Source organism: Bombus bifarius, unplaced genomic scaffold (genome assembly GCF_011952205.1).
Source record: "Bombus bifarius isolate JDL3187 unplaced genomic scaffold, Bbif_JDL3187 scf7180000007970, whole genome shotgun sequence".
Lineage (NCBI taxonomy): Eukaryota > Metazoa > Arthropoda > Insecta > Hymenoptera > Apidae > Bombus > Bombus bifarius.
The window spans coordinates 1,542,527-1,556,689 of record NW_022884356.1 but is presented as its reverse complement, the minus strand read 5'-3'; the positions used below and the strand labels follow the sequence as shown (position 1 = coordinate 1,556,689).

Below are 14,163 nucleotides of genomic sequence, written 5' to 3'. Positions count from 1 at the left end.
GTACAGTATAATTCTATACAATATTTACTTTCATACTAAATTATTCATTATTTTTTATTTCTTTCTGGGCCCGAATTATGATTTATAGAATTTTCCATATACTTATTATTTATACAGACTTTGTTACAGTTTTTATGCAAATTACAAGAAAATAACTAATTATCTTTTAATCATAAATTCTTCTATACATTAAATTTAGCAAATTTTCTATTTATTAAATACAATAATGTTACTGAATATTATCCTTACTTTACTAATTGTAAGTGACAAAGCAAATCATATTATCGATGATTTTATTCACTTTGAAATATATTATATAAAAAGATCCTCTATGCGAACAACAATTATTTTTAAAATTATTATATTTTGTCTTAAATGTTGTACTTCTCGTAAGTATTGCAGATAAGAGGGCACTGAATATATATTTAAGCATATTTATGATATTTTAAAAATATCATCAATTAATTTCTAAAGTAAGTCTATATGAAGCTAAAAATCGTTTGTAATGATCGAACCTGCAATGTAAATATGTAGCACATTTATATTGTATGCAAAAATATTAACGAGTCATACATTTGTTTAATGATATATTAATTATCATCAATTTTTATAATTTTTTAGTATTTTCGAAAGACATGGCACTATATACAAATGTGTAATGAATGTTATTATATTCGAAATATGTTTATCAATAAATTTTAATAATCATTATTCGCGATTTCAATCATGGTCGAGGCTTCAATTATTGACATTTAAGAAAATAAATAGGAACATAATTTAAATAAATCATACGTCCATTTAAAACACTATCATAAACTATGATCACAAATGACTAAATTTGTTTTACAGTAGCATGTTTACTCCAGTAAATAGAATTATGTCATATATTCTATTTTAGTGTGATATCAAATAAATTTTAAGAATTTTTATATAATTGCATCTTTTTTTACATCTATCGTTTTTCTTTACCGATATCTTCACATAATTTGAGAAATATTAATGTCTTAAAAGTTGTATACATTCATACATACTGTATCACAAATTTAGATTATAGAAATTTTGTTCTAATGTGTTCATTAGATGTGCAAAATTTTATATTTATATATATCCCTGAATAAAATCCTTTGAACAGTAATTTTTTTAAGAAAGAAGAAAAATTATTTAATAAATTTTCTTGTATTCGATAGTGCATAAGAAAAAATAAAAAATAGTGAAAAAATTTAATAATATAGTTATTTTTATCATTTCAATATTAAACAATTTTAAATATTTCCGTTCAAAGGTTAAATATATAATGATAATATTTGTTTATAATTAGAACTTTTTTCGAATATTAATTATCAATAGAAACATCTTTTATATCATCTTTGCTGATATTTTGGTTCATTTGATCATTTTCGTATTCTACGAAGTCATCAAATAAACTTGGCCATGCTTCTGCATCATCGTAAACACTAAGATCATCACCAATACTTTCAGCAAAATTTAAAAACATATTCCATGTATCTCTAGGTATGCCTCGAACATGATGGCACTCCAAAAATTTAAGCCATCTTGACAAAAGAGGTGGTTCACGTATTGTGAAAACAAGCTTCCAGAGAACAATTGCCATATCAGCTGGTAATATTCTTTGACCGGAATTAACATCTAAACCGAATCGGAATGTAAATCGATAGAGATCTTTGAATAAATCATTGTTTACAGTTAATTCTTGAACAATTTCTGGTAATCTTGCTTGTATACCACGTATACTGTCTACTTTCATTGCTCTCAAACCTATTACAAATTCTTGACGTGTAAATTGGCACATCTGTTTAGCATTTAATTTCCAAGCAAGAACAAGTACTTTAAATTCGTCTGGTGACAATTGTAGATCATTACAAAATCTTTCTATACCATCAGCTAAAATTACATCCTCATGTGAATCCTGTAGGAATGGAAAGCAGACATCACTCCAATGTAACAGGTACATAGATGAGTATAATAATAATAATGAACTTCCAAATTTCACCTTATATTGGTCAAATAAAGCATTTAACTTGTTTTCTGATGGTTCTTTTTGTTGTTTTGATTCAGTGGTTGTATTAAGACCAGATGATGTTCCAGATCTACCCAATGGTGATAACCGTGCATAAAATCCCCTTGACGAACGTAAATTACTTTGTACGGTAGGCATAGATCCACAATTATCAGATCCTACATTATTGAATGTTGATAGTGTGTTTCCATTTATATGTGCTTCAGGCACTAAGGGCCCAGTTTGTTGGCAAGAATTTAAGAATGAACCTCTCAATTCCATTGTTTCTAAAATCATTACAATTATAATTTACAATTTAGGTTATATTAACACAACCTTAATTGTATATAACTTTATTAACATTTATTAAGTGTATCAAAATGATATGAAAATAACAAAAGTAAAAAATATAATTTTTCCCTATGTATGAATATATATATATAAAATTACAAACAATATATATTAAATGTAGAAAATAATCATATTACCGTCTTTATAATCGAACGATGAAGAGCGAGTGGCAGTGGTTGGTGGAAGAGACACCTTAAAGCACGAAAAACAGTTTCCCATTGATGCTGTCCGTATTTAATGTTAAAGACAATTATTCCATGCATCAGTAGTTCAGTCTTACATTGGCAGTCTTGATCAAAAGCTAAACAACAAAACCAAAAGACAAATGACAACATAACATGTCATGTATATTACAATGTATTATAATAAATTAAATATATTATAAACATTCATGTGGTTTTAATACATATATATATATATATATATATATATATATATATATATATATATGTATTATATATATGTAAGTATATATATATATGTAAGTAGTTAGCAGTTTTCATATATCGTATGCTGATTAAAAATCATTATATTGATACAAAAAATTTTCAATTAGATACAAAATAATTATTTTGTTGAAAATATAAACTTAGTACATGGATATACAATAATATATCGTCCTAAATTCATAATTTTATTATTGAAAAGATATTGTAATATAAAAAGTACGATATATTAAAAAGATCTTTTACCTTATTATTGAGGAGGATTTTTGGTCTACCTGGGTCACAATAACCCCAGTAAAGACCCCCCGCAAAATATCTTGCTTTGCCTTCATTCATTAAATTCCCACAAAGTATTTATTTCGTAATTTGTCGTAGCTAAAGTTAAAAAAATACTTCAGTTCCAATTCTTTTGAACATTTCATTTAAATGACTTTTAAGTTGAGTTTGTATTTGACTAAACAACACCGTCATTTGTAACGATATAACCTCATCAAACGATATAATGACAGTATCATTTCATGTATGAGACATACAGTCAAACCGATTTATTTCCTATTATGTATGAAAGAAGTCTGTATAAAAAAACACAGAAACAAAGATATATTCTTCGTATTTCAACACATAATAAAAAAGTCCCTTCAAAATGAAGCAACAACGAAATCTTTTTCGTAAATTCAGTGTTGATATGCTATGGAAGTAATAGTCACTAGGGAAAATATATATACCTTAATAAAATTGCAAATCTACACAAAGAATACAGTTGTTATTTTGTTTGTTAATTTATCGAACTTATTTGGTAAATATTTTTCGAATACAATTGAAGAATATAGTTAAATATATAAACTTATTCAAATAATGCCCAATACTTATATAAATAATTTGTTATCGGTAACGATATACTACAAATTATATTTATTCCTTTATACAGAAACCTACATCTTATATATAACACATGGTGAGAATATATCTGGCAACACTGTCGATGTAAACATAACCTAATCAATATAACCTCTTTGTAAACAGTTCATGAAATATTTGTCTTTGTGATAATGTAAGTACATTACTTGCATAATTAATGTATGTACTAAATATTGCGATAAATATAATGTAGTATAGTAGATATACAATAGCGCATGTAATATACATATATATATAATATAAATTTGTTTTATATTTATATTGGCTAGCTGTTGCACATATTATAATCGCTCATTGAAATTTAAAAAAAGATCTCTCAGATATATATTTCATAATTTCTAGTTTGACCTTTTTTCAGTAATGTGACACAGTAATATTACACATTTTTTTATATCAAGACTTTGTAAATTAACAAAACCAAATATTGATATGTTCTCAATTGTAAGAAAGGTTAAAATCAAATAATTATCAATCAAATATATTTCCTTATTTCCAAAGAATAAAGGACTGCAAATTTCTTAACCACTAACATTACTATTTACGATTAAAATTATAATGTCTGTAATTGCAATGGTAATAATTTACTGACTAGGTTATGTTTATTTCGAAACAAAAAGTCTTAATTTAGCGCTGTTGTCAAATTTATTCTCATCATCACCATCGTTTGCACTTGACATATAATACACAAAAAATAATTTTAGTGCAGCGTGGCTTTGACAATTGTGCAACAAAATTAACACACGGAAACAGTGTGATTTTTGACAAATATCAGTGAAAGGTAGTAGTATAGTTACATATTGTTTAATATCAAATTTTAGTGGAAATTTTTATTGAGGATAACATAATAATTATTTTTAAGGTGTAAGGTATTATTACAAATTACACACACACACACGTAACTTGTAGAATACGTTATCTTTTTAACTATGAAAATGTTACTTTTCTTTTACTTTTTAATTTAAATTTTTAAATTAGAATTATATGTTGAAAATATTTGGGCTTATGAAAATTAAGTAATTTCCTTGTAATAATACTATTTAAGTAGTTATAATATAAGTAGTTACAATATCTATATACATATTCCCAGTATACGATTATAATCGTGAATTTATTTAATGGCGTATAATAAATGAATACTGATAAATGAATTTTTAACTTGAAGTTAATGGTAATAACAATAATGCGACGAAGTACTTTCTCTTAGTCCAAAATATATTTTTTTGTGTTAAATAAAATAAGACTTAGTAATTAATCTTTTTTTTGTAATTTATAACATATTTACTAAAATACTCAGTTTTCGATAGATAAATGTATTCTTTTTTACAAATATGAATTGTGTGTTGCAGATTGAACATTCCAACATATTTTTTAATTAAAAATGCCAGAATTACCACGAATTACAAGATCTTTGCGTATGTTTACAAACCTTGGACGTATTAAAAGTACAAGGGAACTACAACCAAATGATTTATTTAAAAAAGAAGAAGAATATAAAAAATTGAAAAGGTATTTTATAATTGATATTTTATGGAAAACAAATATTTGGTCATTATTGAATCATTAAGTTACTCATAGAATATTTCTTTAGGTTTCAACTAAGAAGACTTATAATTTATATTTACCTAATTAATTAGCACCTGGATAATTTACAACTTGTCATGACCATAATGTTATAAATGAAAAAATATAATAATCTGTGTAAAATAATTCTTCTTATCTTTATTTTATTACACTATTGTGTAACTGATACTTATAAGTATATTTATTACAGTGAGTTTAACTGGCAAGATTTATGCAGACATGTACCCAAAGATGCTTTACATCATGTTAATAAACTACGTCAAATTGCTGTAGAAACATTTGGTATGTAATATCTTTAAATAATAAAATAAAAAGTTATTATTTATTTGTCATTATTTTAGGAGAATGTTCTTATGAACTCATAGATGAATTTTTATTGTTTACTCTACAATTACTAATCAATGACAAGTTGTTAACTAATGAAAAATTCGCAATTTTAAAAAGGAAAGCTGCAAATTTAACATTTCAAGATGCTCAGAATATGATGGAGGTAAATATGTACATGCAATTTTATTATTTATATATATATATATAAATCAAAATATTTGATATATGTTTTTATAGATAATTAGAATAATTCGAGAAAGATTAAAAGAAAGTATTTTAGTACTCATAGAAAATAGAGAAACAGATGCTGATAATATTGAAATATCAGAAAGTAAGTTATTTGGCTCAAAAATTGAATATAAACCTGCAAGAGTATTGTGGCCAGATACTGAAACACTTCGCAGTATGTCTTTAGAAAATATTATTCAAAGTACTGACAATTTTTCGATGAAATATAGAAATGAAGATACAAATCTGTCTAAAACTAAAGTTTGTACTAAAATTTGTTTATATTATTATTTATTTCTGAAAATATTTAAATTACAATTATATTTTCATTTCAGTTTGATAAGGCAATATATAAACAAAATTTAGAGTCATATGCAAAGTATTTTACAGACATGACTTTGGAAGAATTTGAAGAGTTTATTATAATTGGTAAATTAAAAAATGAAAATTCAGAAGATGAATTACTTGATCTTTTAGGTTGTGAATCTATAGAGTTTATACAATACATTATTGAACATCGAAAAAGTATTATAGCTTTGAGTTCTGATTCAAAAGTACAAAAAAAGTGTAATGTCCAAAGACCTGTGATCAGTGGACAAGTGACTGTACAGTCTGAGAAAGAAAAACAGCTACTGAAACAAGTACGAAAGAAAGAAAAGAAATTAAATAAGATATCAAATAAACGAGAAAAAAGAGGAGAATCTGAAGAAAATAGTTTTGAATCATTAGAATTATCCTTAAAAAAGAATGAAGCATTAATAGAAATGCATACACCCATATTTGAAAAAAATGTTACAGACAGAAATATGCGAGAAAATATTCCCTTTGTATTTGACTCCAATATATCTAGTAGAACAACAGCTGGTTATGTATCGAAACAACAAATAATGTTACCACAGAGTGCAGTAAAAAAAGATACAGAAATGTTTGAAGAAATTTCTATACCTCCTCCAGAGTCTCAACTAATTGATGTAAATTACAAACCTGTTATGATAGATTCCTTAGATGATACTGGACAAATGGCTTTTAGTGGTATTAAATCATTAAATATAATACAAAGTATAGTATTTGATGCGGCATATCATACTAATGAGAATTTATTAATTTCTGCTCCAACGGGTGCTGGAAAGACCAATGTTGCTATGTTAACTATAGTACATCAAATAAAGCAACATATTGAACATGGTCAATTAATGAAAAATCAATTTAAAATAATTTATGTAACCCCAATGAAAGCTTTAGCAGCTGAAATGACAGCAAATTTTAGTAAAAAACTTCAATGTCTTGGTATATCCGTTCGTGAATTAACTGGAGATATGCAATTGACCAAATCAGAAATTCAACAAACACAAATGATCGTTACTACGCCAGAAAAATGGGACGTTGTTACTAGAAAAGGTACTGGAGATATATCTCTTACTAGTATTGTAAAATTATTAATTATCGATGAAGTGCATTTGTTACATGGTGATAGAGGGCCTGTAGTTGAAGCATTAGTTGCTCGAACATTAAGACAAGTAGAATCTTCACAAAGCATGATAAGAATTGTTGGACTTTCTGCAACTTTACCAAATTATCTAGATGTTGCAAGATTTTTAAGAGTGAATCCACATGTAGGACTCTTTTATTTTGATCATCGATTTCGACCAGTACCCCTTAGTCAAACATTTATTGGTGTAAAAGCTACATCACCATTGCAGGAAATAAATTACATGGATCAAGTATGTTACAATAATGTTATAGATATGGTGTCTAAAGGACATCAAGTAATGGTATTTGTACATGCACGAAATACTACTGTTAAAGTGGCACAAACATTAAAAGAATTAGCAATGAAAGATGGTACACTTAAATTATTTATACCTGAAGGTCAAGCAAAATTTACAAATAAAGCGTTTGCTAAATCACGCAACAGGTATCTAATTGAATTATTTAGCAGCGGATTATCGGTACATCACGCTGGTTTATTGCGTTCAGAAAGAAATTTGGTTGAAAAGTATTTTGCAGAAGGTTTAATTAAGGTATTAGTATGCACGTCAACATTAGCTTGGGGTGTAAATTTACCTGCACATGCAGTTATTATAAGAGGAACAGAAATATATGATGCAAAACATGGTTCGTATATCGATTTAGATATATTAGATGTTTTGCAAATCTTTGGTCGTGCTGGTAGACCACAATTTGATGTATCTGGTCACGCTACTATTATTACTTCTCATAATAAATTATATCACTATTTATCGTTATTAACAAACCAAATACCTATTGAGAGTAGTTTTATTAAATATTTGGCTGATAATTTGAATGCTGAAATTGCATTAGGTACAATATCTAATGTAGAAGAAGCTATAAAATGGCTAAGTTATACTTATTTATTTGTTCGAATGAAGTTAAACTACCATGTTTATGGAATTCTTCCTCAAGTTATTATAGATGATCCAAATCTAGAACAAAAAAGGAAAGAGTTAATTGATGTAGCAGCTAAAGCGTTAGATGAAGCTAAAATGATTCGATATAATATAAGTACAGGAGATTTGAGTACGACAAATCTAGGACGTATTGCAAGTCACTTTTATCTTAAATATGACACTATTGAAATTTTTAATAGACTTACAAAACCAATTATGAGTGAAGCAGAAATACTTGCTATGATATCTCAATCTCAAGAATTTGGACAATTGAAAGTACGAGAGGATGAAATGAACGAATTGGAAGAGTTGATTCAACAATATTGTGAACTTAACGTTCAAGGTGGTGTAGAAAATATACATGGCAAAGTGAATATTCTATTACAAACGTACTTATCACATGGTCGAGTTAATTCATTTTCATTGATATCGGATCAAGCATATATTGTGCAAAATGCAGGACGCATATGTCGAGCATTGTTTAATATTATGCTAGGACAAAATCGTGCAACGATGGCTGGTCGTTTATTAGAAATGGCAAAGGTAATTGAAGTGCAACAATGGAGTTTTAAAAATCCTCTGTGTCAGTTTTATTGTTTATCTCCAGAAATTATTAATAAAATAGAAGAAAATGATTTGACAATTGATAGATTAAATAATATGAACATTAAAGAAATTGGAGATATTTTGTATAATCAGAAAGTAGCAGTATTGGTGAAGAAATGTTGTGAAGAATTACCTGCATTAGAAATGGAATCAAATTTGCAACCTATTACTCGCACAGTTTTAAGAATACGTTTAAAAATATATCCACAATTTCGATGGAATGACAGTGTTCATGGTAAAACTTCAGAACCATTTTGGATATGGATAGAAGATCCAGACAGTGATTTTATTTATCATCATGAATGCTTTAATATGACAAGAAAGATGGTTTGCAATAAACTTGAACAAGAGCTTGTGATGACTATACCATTACAGGAACCATTACCTTCTCAATATATAGTAAGGGCAACAAGTGATCGCTGGTTAGGTTGTCAAAATATGCTACCTCTAACATTTCATGATTTAATTTTACCTGAAATATATCCACCACATACTAATTTGTTAGAGTTACAACCATTACCTGTAAAAGCATTAAAAGATCCACTATTTGAAAAGCTTTATAAATTCTCTCATTTTAATCCAATACAAACACAAATTTTTCATTGTTTATATCATACAGACAATAATGTCCTGTTAGGAGCTCCAACTGGTTCGGGGAAAACAATTGCTGCAGAAATTGCTATATTTAGAGTATTTAAGCAATATCCAATGCAAAAGATTGTATACATTGCACCATTAAAAGCTTTAGTTAGAGAACGAATAAAGGATTGGAAAGTTAGACTTGAAGAACAACTAGGAAGACAAGTGGTAGAACTAACTGGAGATGTATCACCAGATATTAAAGTTATAGCAAGTGCGAGCGTTATCGTAACTACACCAGAAAAGTGGGATGGTATTAGTAGAAGTTGGCAAACAAGAGCTTATGTCAAGGATGTTGCTCTTATTATTATAGACGAAATTCACTTATTAGGAGAAGATCGTGGCCCTGTATTGGAAGTTATTATTTCAAGAACTAATTTTATCTCTAGTCACACTTCAAAAAAATTAAGAGTTATTGGACTTTCTACAGCATTAGCTAATGCAGTGGATTTAGCTAATTGGCTTGGTATCAAAGAAATGGGCCTTTACAATTTTCGTCCGTCTGTACGACCTGTACCGTTAGCAATTCATATACACGGGTTCCCGGGAAAAAATTATTGTCCTCGAATGGCAACAATGAATAGGCCAACTTTTCAAGCGATTAAACAACATGCACCATCTAGTCCATCTTTAGTGTTTGTTTCATCACGCAGACAAACACGTTTAACTGCACTAGATTTAATTGCATACCTTGCGGCAGAAGATAATCCTAAACAATGGTTACATATGTGTGAGGAAGAAATGAACACTATTCTAGATCACGTACGAGACTCAAATTTAAAACTTACACTTGCATTTGGAATTGGGCTTCATCATGCTGGTCTTCAAGATAGAGATAGAATGATTGTTGAAGAATTATTTGTTAACAATAAAATTCAGGTATACATTTAAAATATTATATATATACAGAGTGGTTGGTAACTGGTGGTACAAGCGGAAAGGGGGTGATTCTACGCGAAAAAAGAAGTCGAAAATATAGAATAAAAATTTTTCGTTTGAGGCTTTGCTTTCGAGAAAATCGACTTTGAATTTTCGCTCGGTATGCGTGCGGTACGTTATAACGGATCTCACTGTAGATCGTTGTCTCGATGGAAAAATTAAAAAAAAAAAATTTTTATTTCATATTTTCGACTTCTTTTTTCGCGTAGAATCACCCCCTTTCCGCTTGTACCACCAGTTACCAACCACCTGTATATATATATATATATGCTACTTATAACGTTGTTTACATCCTCAATACTTAATCATTATATTGCATTGAAAAAGTAACTCCTTTTAACAAAGGAAAGATATTTCAAACATACCAAATTTGATAAAATATTTTATAAAGTCAACCAATTAGTACCTACTAAAATAAAATAAAATAAAAATATCATGTTTAGGTGTTGATTACAACAGCTACTTTAGCTTGGGGTGTCAATTTTCCTGCTCACTTGGTTGTAATAAAAGGAACAGAATATTATGATGGTAAACAACACCGTTATGTAGATATGCCTATTACAGATGTACTTCAAATGATAGGACGTGCAGGCAGACCCCAATTTGATACTGCAGGAGTGGCAGTGGTTCTAGTACATGACTTAAAAAAAAATTTTTATAAGAGGTTTCTACATCAACCATTCCCAGTAGAATCAAGTTTACTAGCTGTTTTACCAGATCATATAAATGCTGAAATTGTGGCTGGTACAATTAAAAACAAACAAGAATTATTAGATTATTTAACCTGGACGTATTTTTTTAGAAGATTAATGAAAAATCCTAGATATTATGATCTAAATGCTTTAGAACCTAATACAATTAATCAGTACTTATCTTCTTTAGTGGACAGTACATTAAAAGTGTTGATAAATTCACATTGCGTGAAATTTGACCAGGTACATAGAATGGAATTAAAATTTTATTTCTAATTTGTTATACAAAGGATAATTTACAATACTTTTATTATTTCTAGGAAGAACAAATTTTATATCCACAATCAATGGGTAAAATAGCATCATTTTATTATTTATCACATCATACTATGTTAATGTTTGAGGAATCGTTACAAGAATTTCTAACATTAGAACAATGTTTACGTATTTTATGTAATTCTTATGAATATAATGAATTACCAGTAAGACATGACGAAGAATTATTAAATGAGTAAGTATCATCTTTACCAATAAACAAAAAAAAGTATTTCGAAAATTTTATTTTGTTCTAATATGTTTAATGTGTAAACAGGGAATTAAGCAAAATGTGTCGTTACCAAGTAGATAATTACTCATATGGTTCTCCACATACAAAAGCATTTTTATTACTTCAAGCACATTTTTCAAGACTTCCTTTACCATGTGTAGATTATATTACTGATTTAAAATCAGTACTTGATCAATCAATTAGGATTGTTCAAGTATGTATAGTTAAAAGAAAACTATTATATCACTTTACATGTATTATAATTAAAATACTCTTTAATTAATATATATTTACTTTTAGGCAATGATAGATACAGTTGCAGAACATGGATGGTTAGCAAGTGCACTTATGATAATGAATTTGCTTCAGATGCTTATTCAAGCTCGATGGATTGATGAATTTGCAATTACTACATTGCCACATGTAAATCCAGAACATATACAATTATTTTCAGCGTTGTCATCATGTCTTCCAAAATTGTGCTTTATTATGCGCAACAAATATAGTACACTTGTAGAGGTGCTTGGTAAAGACTTTCAAGAAGAGCAAATATTTCAAGTAAGTAAATATATTAAACTTTTAACTTATAATATTGAAGGTAGATATTGAAAATAAGAAATTATTAATTATCAATAATTTTAATTCTAGATACATCAAGTAATGAAAGAGATGCCAATGCTTCATGTCGAGTTAAGTATAGAAATGCACGATGAAGAACAGAGAAACCAGATGTTTATATCGCTAAAGACTGACAATTCCGATCATATAAATATTCGCAAGGATCAAGATTATATACTAAATATTACAATGAGAAGAAAAAATAAGTCTAATAACTTGAAAGCACACTGCCCTTTGTTCCAAAAAGGAAAGGATGAAGGTTGGTTTCTGGTTTTAGGTAATACTTCTAACCTAGAATTATTAGCTCTAAAACGAGCATCTGGAATAAATGAACAACGCAAATATTATCAATTACAATTCACAGCACCATCAAATCTAGGTAATTTTATTTTTGTACATATTTATAATTTTTTATATAATATTTTATTACATATAATAATAACTTCCATTTTTTCTTTTTTTAAACTAAAAATCTGATTTTTTTTCAAGGACAAACAACTCTAGTGTTTTATTTGATATCCGATTGTTACATAGGACTGGATCAAGAATACAATATAAAACTAAATATAATATCTTAAAATATAAATTTTATTCCACTTAGTAAATATGTCAATTTTTTTTTAGGTAAATGTAAACAAATTGTTTTGTTAAAACTTATTGTTATGTTATTAATATTTATAAAATTATTTTAATAGCTGTAAGTACTGCAATGAAATATATATTTAAATTATAAATCTTTTCGAAATTTAATTTTTTTAAAAGGGTACATATAAATTTATATATATATATTTTTTATTTATTACACGACTATGAAACATATATATGGATTGTTTTATGTTTTTCATACAAATGCATATCTTATCAATTTAGTGTACAAAGATAAAAAAAGTAACATTCGAAGGACCAGTTTTATAATTTCACATATTATGGATCAATGAATTTAGTTTTAAATTCAATTTTAAAAGTAAAAAATAACAAAAGAAAATCATCCAATATTTCATGAATTATAAATCATACGTATAGTTTAATATGAAAATGTTTTCTTCTAACATTAGTATTTTATCAAAAGTAAAAGAATATCAATAATGGTATAATATATTGTGTAAACATTTTTCCACACTGATCCTCCTTTACATTTATATTATGATATTGTAACAATACAGTATTTGTTTGTAATTTCTTATACTAACGAGGAATAACAAGATAGTAGGGTAGGAAGGATATGAGATCATTTCATTGCTTTGTTTTAAAGAGAACGTGATTAAGTTGTACACTATTTACCTGTCATATTTCACTTGATATTGATCAGTGCAGACTGTTCATTCTAATGACCTAGAAGAGGTACATTTTAATTCTAAAGTTTAGCATTATGCTTGTGTAAATCCCTGAGACAAATAATGCAATTTGTGACAAAGTATTTTCTATTCATTGATTTTATTAACATTTATTGTCTTAGTAATCAGAAATAAACGTCAAATGTTATTAAATTAAACTTAAAATAAAATTTTTAAATAAATAATAATTTTATATTAATAATATATGTTTTCAATTGACAACTAACAAAGTCAAATTTATCCATTGTAATAAACATTTTTCTATATTTAAAATATAATTCATAAATATTTTAATGCTTTAACATTTAATAGACAAAATATAATTATTCCGTTTTCGATATTTTTTTAGGTTACTTCTCTAAAACTTTAAATTAATAACATCAATCCAATATATTTTGTTATCTTATACAATTTTTAAAGATATAATAAAATCGACCAGATAAATTAATAGTTGAATATCTTCCTTTTTCTCTCTTTAGATTGAGTCTTTCCCTGTTCCATCAATAGATTGA

General features: G+C 27.2%; 2 protein-coding genes across 9 annotated transcripts; one reads left to right on the top strand and one right to left on the bottom strand.

Moving 5' to 3' along the window:
* Positions 1-1,262: 1,262 nt before the first annotated feature.
* On the bottom strand, positions 1,263-3,516 carry LOC117214478 (DCN1-like protein 3). The gene is made up of 4 exons (XM_033460620.1): positions 3,061-3,516; positions 2,506-2,669; positions 2,012-2,304; positions 1,263-1,927 (listed from the first exon to the last, which is right to left on the bottom strand). The coding sequence occupies exons 2-4, from the start codon at positions 2,585-2,587 to the stop codon at positions 1,334-1,336; spliced, it is 969 nt and encodes a 322-aa protein (XP_033316511.1). The 5' UTR covers positions 2,588-2,669; positions 3,061-3,516; the 3' UTR covers positions 1,263-1,333.
* A 294-nt stretch (positions 3,517-3,810) lies between these two features.
* LOC117211146 (activating signal cointegrator 1 complex subunit 3) lies at positions 3,811-13,055 on the top strand. 8 transcript variants are annotated; one of them, XM_033454808.1, is made up of 12 exons: positions 3,811-3,869; positions 5,079-5,238; positions 5,504-5,595; positions 5,655-5,803; positions 5,878-6,129; positions 6,204-10,400; positions 10,904-11,395; positions 11,473-11,663; positions 11,745-11,913; positions 12,000-12,257; positions 12,348-12,696; positions 12,807-13,055. In XM_033454808.1, the coding sequence occupies exons 2-12, from the start codon at positions 5,111-5,113 to the stop codon at positions 12,893-12,895; spliced, it is 6,366 nt and encodes a 2,121-aa protein (XP_033310699.1). In that variant the 5' UTR covers positions 3,811-3,869; positions 5,079-5,110; the 3' UTR covers positions 12,896-13,055. The 8 variants fall into 8 exon arrangements, with proteins under 8 accessions (XP_033310699.1, XP_033310717.1, XP_033310683.1 ...); XM_033454826.1 differs by having other exon boundaries at positions 3,817-3,865; XM_033454792.1 differs by lacking the exon at positions 3,811-3,869 and adding an exon at positions 4,375-4,468 and having other exon boundaries at positions 5,077-5,238.
* The last annotated feature ends 1,108 nt before the right edge of the window (positions 13,056-14,163 follow it).